At 48.6% G+C, this 22536-nt stretch overlaps 1 protein-coding gene across 5 annotated transcripts in view; it reads right to left on the reverse strand.

Moving 5' to 3' along the window:
* The window catches only part of CCDC88C (coiled-coil domain containing 88C), a 158859-nt gene that overhangs the window by 67464 nt on the left and 68859 nt on the right, over positions 1-22536 (reverse strand). For all 5 annotated transcript variants that reach the window (XM_003408823.4, XM_023546504.2, XM_023546505.2 and 2 more), the window contains exons 5-10: positions 13152-13210; positions 11722-11805; positions 9081-9221; positions 8444-8628; positions 7504-7585; positions 7027-7185 (exon numbers count right to left, since the gene is read on the reverse strand). In XM_003408823.4, coding sequence (XP_003408871.2) covers positions 7027-7185; positions 7504-7585; positions 8444-8628; positions 9081-9221; positions 11722-11805; positions 13152-13210 — 710 coding nt within the window. The remainder of the gene's footprint in view (positions 1-7026; positions 7186-7503; positions 7586-8443; positions 8629-9080; positions 9222-11721; positions 11806-13151; positions 13211-22536) is intronic.

Here is a 22536-nt window from a genome sequence, read left to right on the forward strand (position 1 = left end):
GGATGCCCGGCCACTGTCTTCCTACTGTTCCTAGAAGAGGGTCATGGTGTGGCAGGGGTGCATGAAGGCGAGTCCACATGAGTGCAGTGACCATGCTCCTCTGGGCTCTCCAGCCCACGGCGCGGAGCATGTCTCCACTCCTGGGGGGTACGCCCCTGCCCCTCTCCCCAAGGGGCAAGCCTTTCCAACCTGAGCAATGGTTTCTTACCTCCCCTACTCAAGGGTTACCAGGTGTGTGCCAGGCCTCGGGGACGCAAATGAGAGCCAGCCTCTGCCCTCAGTGGCCACAGTCCCCGCAGACATCTCTGCACGTGTTCTGTCCAGACTGGCCCCTCGGTGTGCAAACCCCAAATGTCACAGAGGACAGCCAGCAGAAGGGAGCCCAGAGGAAGCGTGCTCTGTCCACCTAAGACTGTGGTCCCCACATCACCTGGGAGAGCCTATAAAATGCTGGTTTGGGGGCCCATGCCCTAGGGGCTAGGGAAGGGCCCTGGAATCTGCATTTTAAACAGGCACCCTAGGCTGATTCTATCACAGGACCATAGCACACATCTTGAGAAAGGATGATTTAAGACTTACAGGGCCTGTCTTAAAGCTTTTAATTAATACTTTTAATTGTTTCATGATTAAATTTACGTGGTTAACCAGTATTAGCTTATTCAAAACGGTCGATGTCCCTGTTGTCCTTGTACTTGGGTCATCTTCCTCCCAGATTTTATGATGACAATTTAAAAACTTACTGAAAAGTTGAAATAATTGTACAGTGAACATCCAGATAGATACCGCCTAGATTCTACAATTAATGTTTTTTTCCATTTGCTTTGTCACATAGCCCTCTATAGCGAGTTAGAATCAACTTGACGGAAATGGGTTTTTTTCTTCATCCTCTCCGTTTTTTTCTGTCCATTTTATCTTTTATTTTTTGAGTGTATTTCAAAGTAAGTTGTGGGTATCAGCACACGTCTTGCCCAGGCCCTTCTTAATCTAAGGCTTTACCACATGCAGGTGAACCTCAACATTTCTGCAAAACACTCACCGCCTGATGGCTTACCTTAAGAGTCCCGCGGCAAAGCCCTAAAAATGAACATCGTTATCCCTTGAAAACCTGGGTTTTCACAGAAAGCGGGACACACTGACTGAAATGCAAACATTGACCCAAAGCTGCATGCACATTAGCACCGTGTGGTGCCTGGTCAGGCAGCCCTCTCAGTGCTACGGGCGGCTGGCCCGGGCCCTGCTGCAGGGCACGGGGCCAACTCAATCTCGGCAGTGCCTGATCACTCCCTAACTTCATCTCAAAGTGACCTGTTTCAAGGTTTCCCAGGGCCCCGAGCTGCATTTCAGGTTAACTCCAACACACACCTGAGGGCTCAAGTAGGCAGCTGGTTCCTGTACCTGGGCTGTTGCAGGTATCTGAGAAGGTGGGGGCTCTATGGCAACACAGCAGCTGCTGGTTTTGCGACTGCATTGCTGCTGAAAGAAAACCCTAGACATGATTCATTCAACTAACATTTATCCACCTCCTCCCATGGGCCAAGCACATTCTTGGTATTGAGAACGTATCTGTGAACGGAACAAACAAAACCTAGTGGGACTCAGGAAAGCAGAAAGCAAGGTTCATGTGCCAGGCAGACGTGGGCCCATTTGTGTGACTGAGTGCCCTGGCCAACTAGCTCACCCTCCCTGGGGCACTCGGCTCCACCTTTGTGAGCAGGAACCCCACTAAATGGGAGGGCCGCTTCAAGAAATGAATGACCAGCGGGTGGTCAGTGTAAGCCCCACCACACCCCTCACTGAAGCACTTCATGAGGACAATGCACCCTCCAGCCCACGGCCCCCACAGCCCCTCCAGCCGTCTCCCACAGCTCACCCCCACACCCCAGGACCTGGTGAGCCTGCCTCATCTTCCGCATCCCCGGTCTCACGTTCCTAACCCCTCCTCACCACAGCAGGTCCCCTTTCGACACCGCTTCCCCAGAAAAGCCCTCCCTGCCCCCAGTCTGGGTGAGGTGCCACCTGGACCCCCATCACAGCTCCGAGGACACTGCATCATAACCTAGCTGGAGAGCAAGCTTTGTGGGCAAGGAGCCCACCTGTCCTCTCATTCCTATGTCCACGCTACTCAAGTCATTACACGAGCGAGGCAAATCACTCCATCAGAAAGGTTCCAAGTTCAGGAAAGGACAGGTGAGCGATCATTCATTTCGCTAAACATCCTGTATGGACTGAAGACAACCACAATCTCAGGAAGAATGTACAGGCACCCCGTCCTCCACTCTTCATCTGAGCTCTGATGTCACTGGCATCCAAGAAGGTACTGTGCTCTATCGTGGCCTGGACTCAGCAGACCAGGCCCATCCGTGGCCCACGTTGGCCACAGAGAACATGCAAACCCACATGTGTGGCCCTGCTGCTCGGGTAAAGGTCTCACGTAGACACACACTCTCTCGTGATTAGAAAAATTAATAAAAAGATTAAAGCATCGCTAACCTCATGGTGAATTTCCACTACGTAAATAATTAAACACTGGATATGAAAAGTACTACTATTACTGTAAGGAGCCCTGCTGGTGCAATGGTTACAGTGCTCAGCTGCTAACCGAAAGATCCATGGTTTGACCCCACCAGCCACTCTGAGGGGAAAAGACCTGGCGATCCGTTCCCATCAAGGTTATAGCCTAGGAAACGCTATGGGTTTGTTCTACTGTGTCGGATAGGGTTGCTTTGAGTCAGAATCAACCCGACAGCACACAATAACTATATGGAGTCATGCGCTGTATAAAAAGGAATGTGGAAAAGGGAAGAAGGGTCCGCACGATCAGAAGGAATGGGAACCCCTTTACCAGCCCGGCAGTTCCTCGGATGTTTGTCTCTAAACCTCCTGCTCCCAGTAGGGGGTTTGGCAGTGGGCAAGCACTAAGTAAATCATCTGCTGGTCCAAGCAAGGCTGCGTGGGCGGGCCAGGAACGAACGCAGAGACTCGATCCTCCACAGACCCACTCAAGTGCTGAGGTGAGAGGTGGAAGCCACTCCATTTTGTGATCCTGCTTTGGGGGCTGCACGAGGTCCCCAATGTGCAGGAGGAGCTGCTGAGGCAGCAGTCTGGGGACACTTCTGCATGACTGTCCCACCCACTGCACTGTGGCATCTGCAGTGAGCACTGAAAAGCCCCAGGTTTGTGTCAGGCTGGGGAACCTGTCTGTGTCGAGGATTTATGCCTTGAATAATCAGGTCAGCGCAGCCAGTCTCCCACCCACCCAGCTCAGGTGGAGGCCGTTTCTGCAGGGTATCAAGGGCGCCGTCTCAGCAGGGGGTAAGGCGAGCCACTGTGTCACTCACATTCCTCAGGGACAGACACTCCCTGAATAGGGCTGGAGAACAAACAAGCCTCCCTCAGCCTGCCTCTGCCCAGCCCAGAATGCTGGCTGCTGGCAGCAGGGGTCACTGGCAAACAGCCTGACTAGGTGAGCCCCACAGCATCGCACCGCAGGTGGGGTCCTCTAGCCAGTGGGAGAGACAAGACTGGACTCTCGAGGTCTGTACTCAGTCCCTTCCAAGCTGCCTGGGATAATAAAAGGGTTCTGGAAATAGTAGTGAAGGGAGCACAACACTGTGAATGCAACTGATGCCACTGAACTGCACAGTTAAAAACTGTTAAAACGGCAAATATTGTGATCCACACACACACCCCCGACACCCTGAACTCAGACTCCCCAGCCTCCAAAACTGTGAGACCATAAAATTCTGCTGTTTAAAGCCATGGCAGCCCTAGGACACTATGACAGCCATCACTGCAGTGTGAAGAGAGAAGGGAAAACCTTGAGAGGAACCACTGCTCTCCATCAACTGGCCATTCCTCCCCCTGCTCACCCCTCATGCCTCTTGACACCTCAAGACAGGAGAGGAGCAAAGAAGGAGCCCCTTGGGGACTGTAAGGTCCCTAGGTGGTGTGAATGGTTTGTGCTCAACTGTTAACGTAAGGGCTGGTGATTCAAATCCATCCAGCAGTGCCTCCAGAAAAAGGCCTGGTGATCTGCTTCCATAAAGATCACAGCCAAGAAAACCCTATGGAGCAGTTTTACAGGCATACCTCAGAGGTGGCGTGGGTTCAATTCCAGACCACGGCAATACAGCGAATATCGCGAAAAAGCAAGTCACGTAAATTTTTGGCTTTCCGGTAACAAAAGTTACGTTTATGCTATACCACAGTCTATTTGGAGTCCTCGTGGTACAGTGATTAAAGCACTCAGCTGCTAACCAAAAGGTCAGCAGTTTGAATTCACCAGCCACTCCTTGGAAACCCTATGGACAGTTCTACTTTGTTGTATAGGGTCACTAGAAGTCAGAATCAACTCGATGGCAATGGGTTTGGTTTTGGCTTAGCAGTCTTTGGAGCCCTGGGAGCGCAGTGGTTTTGGTTTGGTAGTCTGTTTGGAACCCTGGTGGCACAGTGGTTAAGAGCTCAGCTGCTAACCAAAAGGTCAGCAGTTCGAATCCACCAGCTGTCCTTGGAAACCCTATGGGGCAGTTCTACTCTGCCCTTCAGGGTCACTATGAGTTGGAATCAACTTGATGGCAACGGATTTGGTAGTCTGTTAAGCGTGCGATAGCATTATGTCTAAAAAACAATGTACACACCTTAATTAAAAAACATTTTATTGCTAAAAAATGCTAACCATTATCTGAGCCTCCAGTGAGTTGTAATCTTTTTGCTGGTTGATGGCTACTGACTGATCAGGGTGGTGGCTGCTGAAGGTTGAGATGTCTGTGACAATTTCTTAAAATAACAGTGAAGTTTGCTGCATCGACTGACTCTTTCACGGAAGATTTCTCTGTAGCATGTGGTGCTATTTGATAGCATTTTACCCACAGAAGAACTTCTTCCCAAACTAGAGTCAATCCTCTCAAACCCTGCCACTGCTTTATCAGTTAAGCTTATGTAAATATTCTCAATCCTTTGTTGTCATCTCAACAATGTTCACAGCCTCTTCACCAGGTGTAGATTCCACCTCAAGAAACCACTTTCTTTGCTCCTCCAAATGAAGCAACTCCTCATCCGTTCAAGTTTTATTGTTAGATTAGAGCAATTCAGTCACATCTTCAGGGTCAACTTGGGTTGGAATCAACTTCTTCCCAACTCCTATTAATGCTGATTTTTTGACCTCCTCCCCTGAATCATGAATGTTCTTGATGGCATCTAGAATGGTGAATCCTTCCCAGAAGGTTTTCAATTGACTTTGCTCAGGCCCATCAGAGGAATCACTGTCTACGGCAGCTATGGCCTTATGGAATGTAGTTATTAAATAATTAGACTTGAAAGTTGAAATTACTCCTAGATCCGTGGGCTGTAGAATGGATGTTGTGTCAGCAGGCATGAAAACAACATTAATCTCCTTGTACATCTCCATCAGAGCTCTTAGGTGACTAGATGCACTGTCAATGAGCAGTAATATTTTGAAGGGAATCTTTTTTTCTGAGCTATAGGTCTCAACAGTGGGCTCAAAATATTCAGTAAGCCATGCTGTAAACAGATGTACTGTCCTCCAGGCTTTGTTGTTCCATTTACAGAGCACAGGCAGAGTAGATTTAGCACAATTCTTAAGGACCGTAGGATTTTCGGAACGGTAAATGAGCACTGGCTTCAACTTAAAGTCCCCAGCTGCGTTAGCCCCTAATGAGAGAGTCAACCTGTCCTTTGAAGCTTTGAAGCCAGGCATTGGCTTCTCCTCTCCAGCTACGAAAAGTTCTAGATGGCCTCTTCTTCCAGTACAAGGCTGTTTCATCTGCATTTACAGTCTGCTGTCTGGTGCAGCCACCTTCGTCAGCTACCTTAGTCAGACCTTCTGCATTTACAGTCTGCTGCCTGGTGCAGCCACCTTCGTCAGCTACCTTAGTCAGACCTTCTGCATTTACAGTCTGCTGTCTGGTGCAGCCACCTTCGTCAGCTACCTTAGTCAGACCTTCTGGATAACCTGCTGTAGCCTCTACATCACCACTTACTGCTTCACCGTCTACTTTCATGTTATGTAGAGAGCTTCTTTCCTTAAATCTTGGGAACCAACCTCTGCTAGCTTCTCCCTTTCTTCTGTAGCTTCCTCACCCTCCCAGTCTTCAGAGATCTGAAGGGAGTGAAGGGCCTTGCTCTGGACTAGGCTTTGGCTTAAGAGAACGTTGTGGCTGGTTTGATCCTGTATCCAGACCACTAACACTTTCCCCATATCATTATCATTCGCGTGTTCACTGGAGTAGCACTTTTAATTTCCTTGAAGAACCTTTCCTTTGCATTCACAGCTTAGCTAACTGGTGCAAGACGCCTAGCTCCGCCTTCAACATGCCTTCCTCACTAAGCTTAATCACTTATAGCTTTTGATTTAAAGTGAGAGAGGTGTGACTCTTCCTTTCACTTGAACACTTAGAGGCCATTATAGGGTTATTAACTGGCCTAATTTCAATTTCTCAGGGAATAGGAAGGTCTGAAGAAAGGGAAAGAGATAGGGGATAGGCCAGTCGGCAGAGTAGTCAGAGCACAGACAACATTTATCAATTAAGTTCACTATCTCATATGGGCATGGTTTGTGGAGCCCCAAAACAATTACAATAGTAACATCAAAGATCATTGATCAAAGATCACCATAACAAATATAATAATAATGGAAAAGTCTGAAATATTGTGAGAATTACCAAAATGTGACACAGAGACGTGAAATAAGCACGTGCTGTTGGAAAAATGGCACTGATAAGACGTGGTCGACGCAGGGCTGCCACAAACCTTCAACTTGTAAAAAAATGCAGTAACTGTGAAGTGCAATACAGCGAAGCATGATAAAATGAGTTGTGCCTGTACTCTGTAACATGGTCGCCCTGAGTTGGAATTGACTCCATGGCAATGGGTCAGACAGGCTGAGGTTCAGGGAAAGATCAGCTGTGGACAGCGTATGGCTGTTCCCGACAAACACCCCAAGCACAGAGCAGTCCCAGTGTACACAGCGTCTGGTGGCACGTCCAGGAGCCCCTCCCTGGTCCCTACCTCCATGCGCGCCTTGTAGAAATCCACATCGTGCAGCTTCTCCCGGCAGCGCACCAGCTCCATCTCCAGCCGCTCCACACGGTTCGCCTTCTCCCTCAGGGAGTCCAGCTCATCACGGTAGGCACGTGCAGACCGGGCATCCGCCGCGAGCTGGACGTTCTGCCAAGGCAGGAGAGGCAAGCTTAGGGACTCCTGGCAGGTGGTCTCTGGGGAGGGAGGAAGGGCCAAGTCCCTGAAGGGTGGTGTTTCTCAGTACACCTGGCAGCAGAGCAGCCCACGTGCACACTGCCATGGGGCGTCCCCAGGCTGTTGCTGAGAAACAGTGCTCAGTCAGTGGGCTCTCAGGCAGCTTTGCTCTGGGCAGGCAGGAAACGGAAGCCTTTGATGGACGCTCCTGATGTTGCATTCCTGAACACCCAGCCTGGTTCCTGGGGAGTCCCAGCCGCCCCACCCTCCACACATAGGTCTCCTGGGCACCTCCTGCTTGACTTTCTGCAGCTCCAGTGCCAGCTGGTCCACTTCGTGTCTGGCGTCCACAAGTTGCTCCGTCTTCTCCTCCCTGCAGGGGTGATTAGGAACAAAAACACGATGAGAGGCTCCCTTGGCCATCACCAGGAGCCATGTACCACTTTCCAAGGCCATAGGAAAGACCTTGGGTTCTGGGGCCTGCAAATGTGTTCCCAACTTAGACTCCTCTTCCATGTTTAAGTTTCCAACGCCTGCCCTCAAACCACATCCACCAGCCACACAAGTTTCCCTCTAGAGTGTGGGACAGGTAGGGGGACTCTGGAACCCAGCAGGCCACTGATGGGGAGGTAGAGGCAGACACCCTGAGATGACGGGCCAAATGACATCCAGCTACTGTAGAGAGTGGGGAAAGAACAGGCTCTCCTGTTGGATGGTGGGAGCTGCACTCCCTCTCAGCCAAGCAAACACACCAGTGTGGGTCATTCTAACGCACTCAGCTGCTAACCAAAAGGCTGCAGGTTGGAGTTCACCCAGAGGTGCCCTGGAAGAAAGGCCTGGTGATCTACTTCCAAAAAACCAGCCATTGAAAACTTTGTGGAGCACAATCCTACTCTGACACACACAGGGTCACCATCATCAGAACAGACTTAACGGCAACGGGTGGGTCATTCCAGCCCTGAGCTGGGCCAGCAGTCTACTGCTTCAGGGACAATGTATATCGCTGGGACTAGAAGTAGCCTTAATGATTGGGTTGAGCCCCCTCCTTATGCAGGCCCAGGCAAGAGAGCAGGTGGGTGGCAAGAGTTGAGAGCAGATCCCGGGTCCCCTGGGCCCAGGTCAGCATCTCCCGTGCTGCACCACGTGTGAGGGTGAACTACACCCCAGAAACATCTTTGTGACACACCAAACAGAAGTAGAAAAAGCAGCCCCGGCGGCAGTGAAGACTCACAGCTCCTGCCGGACACGCCGCAGCCTGGCCTTGGTGTCGGCCAGCTCCACCGCCAGGTGCTGCTTGTCTTCACTGGAGAGGCTGCTGGTGGGGCTGGGGGTGGAGTCGACACTGGAGGACTGGAGGGGGCTGGGCGGATGCTGCGTCTGGAGGTAGTCCCGCTCCTGAGTGAGGTCGACGATCAGCTAGGGCAGAGAGAGGGATGGAGGATGGCAGCTGGGCGATCCCACCCCTAGCACTCCCACGCACATGTGGCCGGCACACTGTCGGCAGAGCTGGCGCTCGTATTGGGTGGAAACACAATCAAAAGACAAGAAGAAAATAAAGAGAAGGTTTCAGTGGAGCCTGAAAAACCAGGAGGGAGGCCAGAGAAGGGGGGTGTAAGTTGTTAAAAGGAGAGGAAACAGTTGGTGGGGCAGAAGGTGTGTGAACAGGAGGGTCAAGAAGGAGCTCGGCATTGTGGTCAACGTCTACTCTCCTACGGGTGTCCCTGGAGTCACCGGTCACTGTATGTGTATGTCACTGTATGTGTTACCAGGGAAAGCGCCCACACCCTGGCCCACCAAGAACTCGGCAGGAGGACAGGAGGTGTCCAAGCCTTCTACGGAGCTGTGACAAGGACAAGGAGGCTGCGTACCTCGGAGCACTCGTCCCGCTCGTCAATAAGCCTCCGGAGGTGAAACACCATGTTCCGCGAGAGGGCCTCCAGCTCCTCTGGAGCCATGTCGGGGAGCTCCAGCCATTGCAAGTCAAACACGTTCTCCTGGTTGTGGGTCACCTGCAGGCACACAGGGACAGCTCACTGCAGGGAGGTCCTCTGAAAACGCCCTCCAGTGCTACCCAGCAGGGACAGGGCTGGACCAAGTATAACACAGGTAACAGCGTGTACGTTATCACATCGTGTACACTCCCTGACATCACTAAGCCCTCTTGACAAGTTTTCTGAGGCCAGCAGAGGGGCTCGGTAAGCAAGTCAGCCAAGCTTTTTTCAGCTAAGCTCTACAAATACAAACCATGTGTGCCTCCCAGAGCTGGTTCAAAGAGGACACTGATTCTTTTTATATATACCAGAAAACACTTCTTCCAGTATGTTATTCCCCTAAAGGATCCTTGGATAAGGTATTTCCACTGGAGCAACTTCAATGGACAACACAAAGAAGAAAGTCTCAGGGGGATGCGAAGGTGAGAAAGGGCCTGTACTGTAACACGTTATTCTTAAAATCTAAAGCAAACGTGGCAAATGTTAAGAATCTTGTATCGGGGTGGATACATGGCAATCTTAGGCTATTTTCGGAGGTATTTCATAATCTCAAGCAATGCTAAGGTGGCCCTGTAACTTATTGCTGCTTACCACATGAGGCCACCTGGTTCCATCCCCTTCCACGCAGGCCCGGGGCTTGTGACACTGAACAGCCTCCTAGTAGACGTTTGCTACCCTGCCCTCCCCAACCCTGACCCCAGGGCTGCCAGAGGAGGCGGAAGCCTGTATTTTGAGTCCCCTCCTTCTCCTTTTGTTAAATGCTCAGGTCCCAAAGCAGGAAACAGAAACGAGGAAACCTGGGCTATCCATTCACAGAACCACACCAAAACAAGTTTGTAAATTATTCACAGCGGTACACACAGAGAGAGAACAGCTGAAAAACAAAGGCAGGGCGTGGTCAACACCCTGTTCTACTCCCAAAGACACCCACACTCTTACCTCTCCCCGCCCCAGGAAGAGCAGATTTGGACATGGCTGACCTCTGAGGTTTCAGGGAGACCCTGTCCTATGGTACGGGGCTTCCTGTAGGCCGAGCTCCAGGCCTGCTCCATTCCCCATGCATAAGGGGGATGGTGTGACCGATTTCGGGGGCTCAGCTCCAGTTGCACAACAGTTATCTAAGGTGCTTTCAATTAAAGGCTTAGGCCCCTCCTTGCCTGGATTCTGACTCGGTAGGTCTCTTGGTGGGGCCTGGGCACCTGAATTTTTAAAAGGCTCCCTGTGAATTCTGATGTCTAGCCTCACTGCCAGCCACTGAATTAGATCTTCACACAGGACTCTTATGGCTGTGTATTTTTTATTTTTTAAAAACACCCTGATGGCTGGACAGGAAAGACAGCAAGCTGGCAACAAACTGTCTAATCTCACAGGACCTAGTCCCAGGTAGACACCTTTTCAAAGCACACAGATACATGCAGAAAATTAAAAGGCAGACAGTTCTAACAGGTGGCCAATCACTGACACTCATGGCTAAGAATACTGAACTTTCCCCTGATGCCGGCTCCTTGGGCCCGCCACCCTGACTCAGCACTCAGGCCCCACGGGGCCTGGCCAGCTGTGGGTGCCCGGCACCACCGCCAATGCAAAGAACTCTGGTTTGGCTGCCTGTGCCAATTTCACACCTGTTCCTACGTGCTCATGTTTGTTTCATGCATTTATCTCATCTGTGCAATCAGACTAAAGGCCGAACCATGTCCTCTAAGTAACACAAAAACAATTTTTCTTAGTGGAGGGGTGGGGTGGAGTGGAAGTCAGGGGAGTAAATTCTGAGGTGGGTGCCCCTTTGCACTGACAGGCTTAATTTCCAGGGACTACCGCCCACTCAGGTCCAGGCAGTGTTTCATTCTGTTATTCATTGGTGGCTATGAGTTGGAGCTGACTCAACAGCACCTAACACCTGTTCAGGTAATACCACCTCTGCTGACATCAGTGACAGAGGGACCAGGAAGGTCTGCCTCAAAGGCCAGCACCTCACCCATATCCTCCGCAATGACCTCGGCTCCCCCACTCTCCCAGGGCCCAAGTCTGAGCCGGCACCAAGTGTCCCTGGAAGCCTTCCTGGGGCGTGCTGGCTTGACTTCACAAGTGGTGGCAGCCTGTTTCCCTGGCCCATCACTGACAGGAGAAGAGAATCTCTATCCGTAAAGATCAACCATCCAAAACAGTGACATTTGCCAGAATACATTTTCAGGGCTTGTACATCAAATTCTGAGCCTAAACCACTTGACAGCTCTTAAAAATAGTCTGAGTCCATATAAGGCAAGAAGAGGGAGGCAAAAGAAGACTTGATGGAAGTGTTTTTTGAAATTTTTATTTTTACCTCCACTTTATTTTAGCTTGCTGATGGACACCTTTCTAAATAGAATCAATATGCCTGTGGTATCTGAAATCTAAAATTAATAAAAAAAAAAAAAACGTTAACAGGTGATGCTTTCCCACTTGTGGAATGAGTGTGTCTCCTGGTTGCCATGGGAGTGAAAGACCCCAGCCAAGCCCACCCACAAAGCCCCACACCTACCTCCTGAATGTGGGCCACGATTCCAGCCTGCGTCTCAATGTCCAGCTGTTTGATCCTTTCAATAAACTCCTCTTTCCTCTCACACTGTGGAGGGGTTACACGTATTAACAGAAGCCATTTTGCAGGTCAGGTCAAACCTGAGGTCACCACAGGTACAAAACGGCAGTTTCAAAATGAACCGCCCACCCAGCCCCTGACTTTCTCTTTTATAACAAAGAATGTTCTCATTCTCCTACCAGCCCTTACACTGATGTTTCTCTGGAAGGTGCTCAGATCACCCCACGTCAGGGTTATCTGAAGAGCTTATTTTTAAAAAGCCCATTCTAAAGCCCCATCCCAGACTGAAAACACTGGTCTGGGATACACACATCTGTGTTTAAACAAGCGAGCCAGGCGATTCTTAAAACAAGATCGAGAATTCCTGTCTCCTTTATGTCACCTTTACACCAAAACAGTCGGTTTAGTTTAATTAGCAAAGAATGTCCGCCTTGAGCATTATGTTCTTTTACAGAATTATCTATATGAGATCAAATTGACAATAGCAACTCGAAAGGTTAGATGATGAGCTTAGCAGGCAGTGAGTTGGTATTGATGGTGAAACAATCTGGAAAAGGGGATCAAGAAAGGTGGCACAACTTGAAGAATGGAACCAATGTCTCTGAATTACACATGCAGAAACTGTGAACTGATGTATGTTTTGCTGTTTATCTTCCCCCCAAAAGAAGAAGAACCGCCCTGTTTTAGGCCAGGGGCTGCAAACTTCATCTATAAAGGACCAGGTGGTAAAAATCTTAGGCTTTGCGGGCAATTTGGTTTCTATCACAACTAGCTCAACTCTGCTGTTGAAGTGTATATGCAGCCACAAACAATATGTAAAGGAAGGAGCATGGCTGTGTTCCAATAAAACTTTATTTATAAAGATAGATGCAGGGCCAGATTTGGCCCATGGGTTGTAGTTACCTGACCCTTGTTTATATGTTCCTATTTAAAAAAAAAAAACAAAAAAAAACTCACTGCTGCCATCAAATCAATTTCAGCTCACAGTGACTCTACAAGGCAGAGAACTACCCCGTTGTGTTTCCAAGGCTACAGTCTTTATTTAAGCAGACTGTCACATCTTTCTCCCAAAGAGTGGCTGGTGTGTTCCAATTGCTGACCTTTTGGTTCCCAACTGAGTACTTTAACCACTGTGCCAACAGGGTTCCTTAGGTGTTCCTATATTGAGGATGAATTGCTAACGATACACCTGGCCCAAAAGGAGCTCCACCTGGCCTATTGCCCTCGGTGTAGACAGCAGTCACTTCTCTCCCAGGAGCCCAGTGACTTCTGCAATACTGGACTGAAGGCAGCTTCCTCCTACCTAAGGGAGTATTCTGTTCCCCCCAAATCCAAACACGAGGTGGCCAATGGCAGGTCCTGCCCAATCCTACCTGGACAGCACAGCCCAGCACCAGCAGCAGCACCTTCTTGATTTCCTCCATGCTTTTCCCTAGGTCAAAAGAGCAACGTACTTAATTAAGCTCACCTGTTCTTACATTCCATCAGTGAGGCATGTTTGCTGTAGAAAAAAAAGCAAAACAAATAGGGAAAAAAAGTAATCATCATCATCTCCCTACCCACTGATACCCACTTAGGTATACATACTTTCCACTGGTCTTTCATGTATGGGCTCGTTTATTTTTTAAACCAAATGAGATAATTTTGTACCTACTACAGTAAAATCTGCAAAAGCTAGAACCTGTGTAAGGTGGAAAGCTGGCAGAGAAGGAAAACTCAAAATATTTTCCACTAAAACAAGTGATATAAAAGCTGTTAAGACTGTACCCCATTAAAGGTGGAAAACATGCAAGACCAAGAAAAACAAGGCAATCCCAATGGATTCCAGCTCTCACAGGTTTCACTGTATTTGTAGCCCTTTTCCTATCTTCCTATGTTGTATCTTCCTATCATACTTAATGTATCTGCATGCCATCATCTCTTCAGTGTGTGTGGTAAGGAGAGAACAACCTCCAGAAGAAATACAAAAAACCTTTTATTGTTGAGTTGTATTGATTTGGACTCATAACGATCCTATATGACAGAGCAGAACTGCCCCATATGGCTTCCAAGGCTGTAACCTTCATGGAAGTAAACTGCCGCACCCTTCTTCCGTGGAGCCACTGGTGGGTTTGAACCAATGACCTTTTGGTTAGCAGCCAAGTGCTTAACCACTGCACCACCAGGGCTCAAGAAATATGGAGTGGACTCTAAATAAGGCTGGAAGGCACACTCGTGTATACGACTTTACCTTTTCATTATGGAAAATTTCAAAGAAACAAAGGAGAATCGTATAACGAACTCACACACTTATCACCCAGCTCTACAAGATCACCATTTTCCACATCTGATTTCCTCTCTCGGCACCTCTTCCCCAACCCTTTTTATGTATGTTTCATTCTTTGGTTGGAGTATTTTAAAGGAAATCCCAGACAATACATATACATCATTTTTTAAGGCAGCATACTTAACTTTGTATAAAGACCACAGACTTATTCAACCAATCCCCTTTCAGAGGTTCAATTTTCTGATATTTTAATTTACATGATGCTACAAAAATATCTCAGTAGCTAATTCTTTATGCACATCCTTATTTACTTCCTTAGGGCAAACTCATCCTTTAAGTTTTTCATATTCTGATTGTCAAACTGTCCTGCAGGAAGATTTACCATTTTACAGTCTCACAACCTATGTACACCTAAACCAGCTGCCAGCCAGTTGATCCTGACTCACGGCGACCCCACGTGTGTCAGAGTAGAAATGCGCTCCACAGAGTTTTCAATGGCTGATTTTTCAGAAGCAGACTTCCAGGCCTTTCTTGCAAGATACCTTTGAGTGGACTCCAACCTCCAACCTTTCAGTTAGCAGCCTAGTGCATTAAATATTTGCACAACCCATAGGCCCCATATACCCAGACCAACAGTGGTCTTACCATTCTTTCAGAGCTTTGTAATCACATAGGCCCCAAATACTAATTCATCATATTAAATCAGGTCTCCTTCATCTTCCTGAGGCAGAAGGGGTCTTCATCTGTTCATGAGTCTCAATTGTTTAAATAAACACAACATCTGGGCTCTAGGCTGGCTTAGCCACCCAGTAGCAGTGTGACCCCTGATAAGCCGTATTCCCTGTCTTCAAGCCTCAGCTTCCACATCTATAAAACGCAGGCTCTGGCCCAGGTGATGTACAAGGTCCCTTTCAGGTATAAAATTCTATGATTTTCTGCCCTTCTCATTCCATCCTGTTTTATTCAGGAGAGAAGAGACATGCCAGAAATAGCACTGTTTTCTTAAGGGGCTTAATTACCAGTACTCATGCTGTGCTGAAATGGCGCACAGACTGCGGGATAAGAAAATCAAACCAGAGTTGTGGTTCACCTTAGGTCCTTGGGTATAAGGAGGGTATGGAGTAAAAGGGACCTCCTCCTAACACCTCTCCACTGAGAAACAGCTAAAAATGGCTTTTCTTCAGATAATGACTTCACTGTCTCAGAACCAGGGGCTGGAGTGCACTCAACCAGAAACCGTCCCCTCCTAGCCTGAAGGCGGGTGGGTGGGGAGGGGTGGGCTGACCACAGGGTATCTGGGGCCACTTCCCTGCTGGGGACTTAGATTCCAGACTTAAGAATGAGGCTCTGTGCTGCGAATCAATTTACTACGCTTAAACCCTTCTCTCTGCTAGTAAGTGTAAAAATTCATCAATATTTGGGATGGGAAATTTCTCAAAGTCCTTTATGACTTTTTAAAAAATTGAAGACCTTTTATTTGGCCCCAAAGGTTCTAATTCACAGACATAAACACATGGCCACAATGACCTGATTCTATTAGAGCTGAAGTATTGATCAGACACTTAATTTTAGTTTTGATGAACGGGAAACACCCCTGAGGATTAAAAAGGCCTCACTCAGTCTCACTCCAAGTTTTCAGGGGCAGCAATGCTCTCGCTTCCCGTTCTCGCCTCTTTCCCCTCAGCCAGTCCACAGTCACTGGCCAAGTGCCCATTGTAAGCCTCTTCAGTGGATACAAAAGGCACAGACGTGTCCCAGTGATCACAAGCACCTCTTCCTACTGTAAGGGTCACCTTTTCATAGGCCACTTACCTGGTACCTTAACGGCTGAGACACATGGGGAACATAGTTCATAGTCTAGCCAAACAGAAGCCAGAGTTCATGCAGAAATTGTTCTGAACTCCCCTCTCAGCAAAGGCCCCAAAGGACCTAATTAAGTCATTTTTAGAATCATTTGGACAACTCTGATGCTCCATCTTCCCGGCCCACAGTGGACTGAAACAGCAAACTACAAGTGGGAAGAAGAGCTGGAGAGGCCCACTGCTGGGAGCAAGAACCTAGGCTCTGATCAGTCGGCAAGAACAAGGCCAGAAGCCATGCACACAAGGTCTCCATTACAGCTGGAGGCCGACCAGCAAAGAGGGAGCGAAGGGCTCTACTCCCTCAGCGCCCACCCATCACACACAGCGCAATGCTGTCCACTCGTCCACCATGCCAGCCTTGAGTCAATCATTCATGCCTGAATTCATTCATTCATTCACAAAAGCTCAACAGACATCAAGAAAAAAGTAATCTGACCCAGAGCTCTATTACAAAAGTATGGATTCCTGTTTGCTAGGTTTTGTGAAAGGGGAGGGGGAGGGAGGGTTTTAAAGGCTGGGAATTTTAAAAACGTTTTCATAGAAAAAAAAAAAGCAAGTTTTTTGGTGATGAACAGGGTACTAGGAAGTTCACCTATGCCCTCATTCAAATGAACAGTGCTGGGCTCCTTCTCACTGGGCTAAATGAATAAAACACGTGTTTATAACACATGCATTCTGTGATTTCCACCCTTACACAGATTCCTACGAAACATTAAAAAAAAAAAAAGGAGAAGCTGAAGGTCCCTCATTTCTCATGGGAAGCTGACGCCCAATTTCTCTCACAATTTCAGTCGTAAGAAGGACTGTTGCTATTTTTACGTCTACTAGGTTGTGAGTTTTGAAAAGTTTCAAAACATGGCAGAAGACTCCACGGGGTCTGCCAGTAAGACTGGCTCAGTGACACAGTTCAGCACCGGTTCCACCACTTCTGTTGAAGGGACTGCATCAGGCAAAGAAGAAACAAGCCTACAGACAACTCCCCACCAAGCCCTGAAATATGTGGTAGGCAGGTGGACAGCCCCCAAGCTCGGTCCAACGTGTGGACAGACAAGTCAACCAGCAACTAAAAAAAAACGTGATCAATGCTACAGGAATGGAGGAGGGACATCTAGTCTGGTGTAAGGATCAGGCAAGGCCTCCCAAAGGAAATGACTTCTAAGTTGAGACCCAAGGACGTGGAAAGGGGATGGATTCAGGGACCAGGTGAGAGAGGGCTTTCCAGGCACAGGGAACAGCACGTACAAAAACCTAGTGGTAAGAGAGTGTGGTATGTGCCAATTTGTAAATGCCCTGTGGTTAAGCTTTGGTTTCAGAGTGAGAAATGGGGGCGGGGTAGGAAGCCAAGAGGATTTCTGCACCAAATGTGTCACAAGCAGCCACTGGGGGAGGGAGTCAGGAAACATCCGATAACACCCACATCTACCCACAATCCAGCCAGCCCCACGGACAATGACTCTGGCAAGTGTAGGGGAATCCCAAGGGGGATTCCACCGCAGCCTGGGCTGGTGGTTCAGTCTAAGAAAACCTGCTTCCTGGTGTTTTGGCAGAGAAACTCATACCAGGTTTCCTTAGTCAAAATGGAATACATGCATGCAGATCTACACTAGACAGACAGACAGACAGACAAGCCTACCTAACCTCTCCCTATACACAGCGAAGCCTGTGAGAGCCGAAACTCTATGGGACTGCTTTGTTTTTCTGGGTCTCTCGAGTTTTCCACCTTTGACAGGGTGCAGTCTTACCACTTCTCTATTCCTCTCTATTAGTAGAAAGTATTTGCGTTTTCCTTCTCTGACAGGTTTCTGTCTTACACAGGTTCCAGCTTTCACAGCTTTTACTGTATAAAGCTACAGATGTTTACAGCAATCAGCTTCCAAAACAGAAGGAAAAATCCTGGTATCACACGTGTTGTAATGGTGGACGTGAGAATGGAAATGCCATTGGATAGGTGAAGTGCTCCAACCTATGAAATGTGGAGGTTAGATTAGATCGGGGATGGAAAATTCTTGGCACTGACACCCTGACTTTCTGTGTCCATGGCAGACATGGCTAATCAAACACAGCACTTCCTTAGTGAGCCTGGGACTAAGCCTCAGAATCCTTCTGAACACAGCATTCCACTGTCCTGCCAATCACTGGAAGCTGGCACATGAAAAAACTTATCTTCCATGCCTAGTAGATGATCTCTAGGGTCCTCCTTTGCCTCTGTGATTCTCTAAGACATAGCCATTCACATATTTAAGACATATGCCCTGGCCTGACTGTATAAAATAAATTCCTGCCATGTATAAATACTGGGTATGAAGCTGGCGATCTAGGCAAAGGAAAATGAACAGAACGCGGCTTTCTAAGAGGGAGCCCTTCCTGCCACAAACTGCACCCACTCTGCCTTGCTGCAGTAGAGGGCACGGTGGTTTGTCTTCAGAGGCAAATTCTAAAGAAAAGCAGTGAAACTGACTACCTGTCCTGGTAGCTCAGCTTTGCAGAACCAGAGGCCCAGGACCCACAAATCTGCAGCCAGCCAGAGGTTTTAATGCTATGACCTGGAAGAACTAGCCCAACTAAAAAAAAAAAAACACCAATCCTGTTGCTGTCAAGTCGATTCTGAATCATAGCAGCCCTACAGGACAGAGTAGAACTGTCCCATAGGGTTTCCAAGGAGTGGCTGGTAGATTCAAACTGCCGACTGTCTGGTTAGCAGCCGAGTTCCTTAACTACTGTGTCACCAGGGCATACTTACATGCTATCATTCCACCGAACCCTCTAAAAAACCCTCTAGGTGGTCCCAAAAGGACAGTATGGTTATCTCTACAAACAAGAATGAGGCTCAGACGCACTGAGTCACAGAACTCATCAAGAGAACTAAGATTCTACCATTCCTTCTCACCCTAAAACCAGCACTACTTATTTACATTTCCTTCTCCCACCCAGACCATGGCATCCTGGTGGTGTGGTGGTTAAGAGCTTGGCTGCTACCCAAAAAGTCAGCAGTTCGAATCCACTAGCCACTCCTCGGAAACCCTATGGGGTAGTTTTTTGTTTGCTTGTTTTTGTTTAATTTTTATTGTGCTTTAAGTGAAAGTTTACAAATCAAGTCAGTCTCTCATACAAAAATTTATATACACCTTGCTATATACTCCTAGTTGCTCTCCCCCTAATGAGACAGCACACTCCTTCTCTCCACTCTCTATCTTACTGCCCATTCAGCCAGCTTCTGACCCACTCTGCCCTCTCATCTCCCCTCCAGACAAGAGCTGCCCACATAGTCTCATGTGTCTACTTGATCCAAGAAGCTCACTCTTCACCAGTATCATTTTCTATCCCATAGTCCAGTCCAATCCCTGTCTGAAGAGTTGGCTTTGGGAATGGTTCCTGATTGGGCTCACGTGGGGACCACGACCGCCAAGGTCCTTTTAGTCTCAGTCAGACCATGAAGTCTGGTCTTTCTACGGGAATTTGGGGTCTACATCCCACTGCTCTCCTGCTCCCTCAGGGGTTCTCTGTTGTGTTCCCTGTCAGGGCAGTCAACAGTTGTAGCCTGGCACCACCTAGTTCTTCTGGTCTCAGGCTGATGTAGTCTTTGGTTTATGTGGCCCTTTCTGTCTCTTGGGCTATAATTACCTTGTGTCTTTGGTGTTCTTCATCCTCCTTTGCTCCAGGTGGGTTGAGATCAATTTATGCATCTTAGAGAGCCGCTTGCTAGCATTTAAGACCCCAGACGCCTATGGGGCAGTTTTACTCTGTCCTACACGGTTGCTATGAGTTGGAATCGACTTGACAGCAGTGAGTTTCCTTTTGTTTTCTGGCACCCAAACTATACCAGTTGTTGAGTTGATTCTGAGTCATGGTGACCCCATGTGTAGCAGAGTAGAATGATGTTCCATAGCGTTTTCAGTGGCTGATTTTCCAGAAATAGATAACCAGGTCTGTCTTCCAAGGTGCCTCTGCGTATACTTGAACTGCCAACCTTTCAGTTAGCAGCTAAGCGCGTTAACCGTTTGTACCAGCCAGGGATTCCACCTAGACTGCATGCCCTTCTAAAGAAGCAACCATCTTATTGAGCCTTCTGATCCCAGAGCCTGAATTAGCCCCTGGCATACTGCAAGTACTTCACGAGTGTTTGCTGAGTAGATGAGTGACGTTAACTGTTAGCATCAAGCACCTGGCAGAAGAACAGCGATTAGCTTCAGTTTCCTTTCTTGCTGGGGCATATGTATTTCCTACTTAACAATTCTAATTTCTGCTCTCCTATGACTCGATGGCACTGGGTTTATTACTTAGGTGGAGCCCTGGTAGCGCAGTGGTTAAGAGCTTGGCTGCTAACCAAAAAGTCAGCAGTTCAAGGCCAGCCGCTCCTTGGAAACCCTGAGGGGCAGTTCTACTCTGTCCTGTAGGGCCGCTGTGAGTCAGAATCAACTCGGTGGCAAGAGGTTCATGACTTAGGCATTGGAAACAACCACTGACAGCTTTCCGTTTTCACAAGGATTACTATGGGGTTGTCTGAACGATTTGAAAACAGTGCCTTGTTGAGCCCGTTTCTTCCCTATGTATAATCCCATCTTAAGACGGGTACAGTTCTGTGGCCCTCCTAGGGGCTCTGCTTTCACCAAAACCAGCTATTTATTATTATTTTAACAGTCAGGGCCACCTCCCACCCATACTGCCGAGGGACAGTGCAGATGGTGCGTTCTCTCGGGTGGGCAGAGAAGCCCACCATTATTACGTGTCTCTGTCCACGGGGTACGAGACAGGCACCCGGGTGGGCTACCTCCTTCTGAGGAGCCTCCCCTTGCTTCCTTACACCCAGAATGTTACCACCTGTGGCCCCCACCAAGCATGTCCCCATTCGTTCATTCGGTCATTCAACAAACGCTGATCAAATGTGGACTTTGGGCAACACGCCGAGCTACATGTAGACGTGAAATGGCACAGAGGTCTCCCAAGGGCACCCTGACAATGGCCCCTGATCCCAGCATCTGTATCACCAGCATGAGGTCAGGCCCCACCCCACAGGCTCTCGGGCACCCCAAGCACCGGCAGCTAGAAGCCTCTGCCCAATAACAGCAGCCCCCCAGCTCACATAGAACAAGGTGGAAGTACCACATCCACGCCCTCAGAACACCATCACCACCAAAAGTGACTCTACTCCTCACCCCACAGGCCTGCCCACGCCATAGGAGCTGCAAGCTAATCCATTTCCTAGCACCAAAAAACCAAAGATCAGAAAGTCAGAATCAACCCCAAGAACTCAGCTTGAGACCTGGGAGTAGGCCAGGTGGTAGGACAGGGAGAATATCAAAGAAAGGGTCTGTCCCAACCACCAGCCAGAAAAGTGAGTCCAAATATTATCAGTGAGCACAAAGACCTTTGACAAACAACACCTCCTCCCTCCTCCTCGGACGGCCTCGGAGAACGCTCCCGCTGGAAGCCATGGTGTGGTTCCCGCAGCCTGCGGACCATGTTCTGTGTACAGGGCATCGCTAAGACGTTGACTAAACAAAGTCTGGTATCCAGGCAGACCCCGCGGCCGCTCAGGAGGCCAGCATGTTGGACGTGTTGTAACACTCGCCGGGGCTTGGCGTTAACCAAGCTTTTCATGTTTCTAGAAAAGCATAGTGCTGGCTTTCAGCTGAGGTGCCCAGCTCCCACCCGTATTTTAGATGGGCTGAAAAACTCATTTGTGAACCCAGCCAGCAGCCCAGAAGCCAAGTAGCTGACCAGGAGCTGGCATCATCTGAAACAGTGTTTGGTTACTTCTCTGAACTTGCTCCCTCAAGTGGGAAATAGTAAATATGAACACAATCAAATGCCTCGGAGACTAGTTTCTCTTTACTTTCTGGTTTTCTTCCCTCATTTAAAGGACTTCAGGGTTTTGCAAAAACAAAACTATATATATAAACAGGACTATCAAGTCAAGCGAAATAAAAGTAACAACTCAGGTTGGGGAGAAAGAATACAAGAATGCAGAAATGGCTAATCAGCCCTTGAATGGGAGCCCCCAAGGCCCCTCCAAGTCACAGGGCTGGCAGGGCCCTGGGGAGAACGGAGCTGTAGGCGGCAGGGAGGGAAACAGCTCTTTCACTTTTTAGAACAGTCTCAGCAGCAAGAAGACTGTTCCCCATAACCAGATCCCGAGCTCTGCGCTTCCACTGCCGTCCCTGTTAGTCATCAAAAGGCAGAGCTGGGCAGCGTGGGCTGAGGGAAGGTTTCTATGGGACCTGAAAAGCACTTCAAGTACGCCCTTAACTGGAAAGCAAGTAAATTAAAAAAAAAAAAAAAAATTTTTTTTTTTTTTTCAAGGGTTAAATATTAAATTCCAAGGGTTTCAGAAGTCCCTCTTGCTGCTGGCCTCTGAAATGTTAGCTGGGACAGAAGACTGCCTCCCTGCGCCCTGAGCTTGCCACGAATTTGTAGGGCTCCCAGCTTACTTCAACTCCTCTGAACTCCCCTCTGCTCTGTCCCTGGAGGTCCCGCCAAACACCACCCCCTCCAGGAAGCCTTCCTGACCTGCCAAGGCAGCACTCACTGTCACCTTTGCACGATTTGAAGCTCTCATGACACTTTCACCCTGGAAAGGCTGACTTATGGCTCTGTCTTCCTCCCTCTCTACACCCCAACGCAGACTATTCC

Source organism: Loxodonta africana, chromosome 10, assembly GCF_030014295.1.
Source record: "Loxodonta africana isolate mLoxAfr1 chromosome 10, mLoxAfr1.hap2, whole genome shotgun sequence".
Lineage (NCBI taxonomy): Eukaryota > Metazoa > Chordata > Mammalia > Proboscidea > Elephantidae > Loxodonta > Loxodonta africana.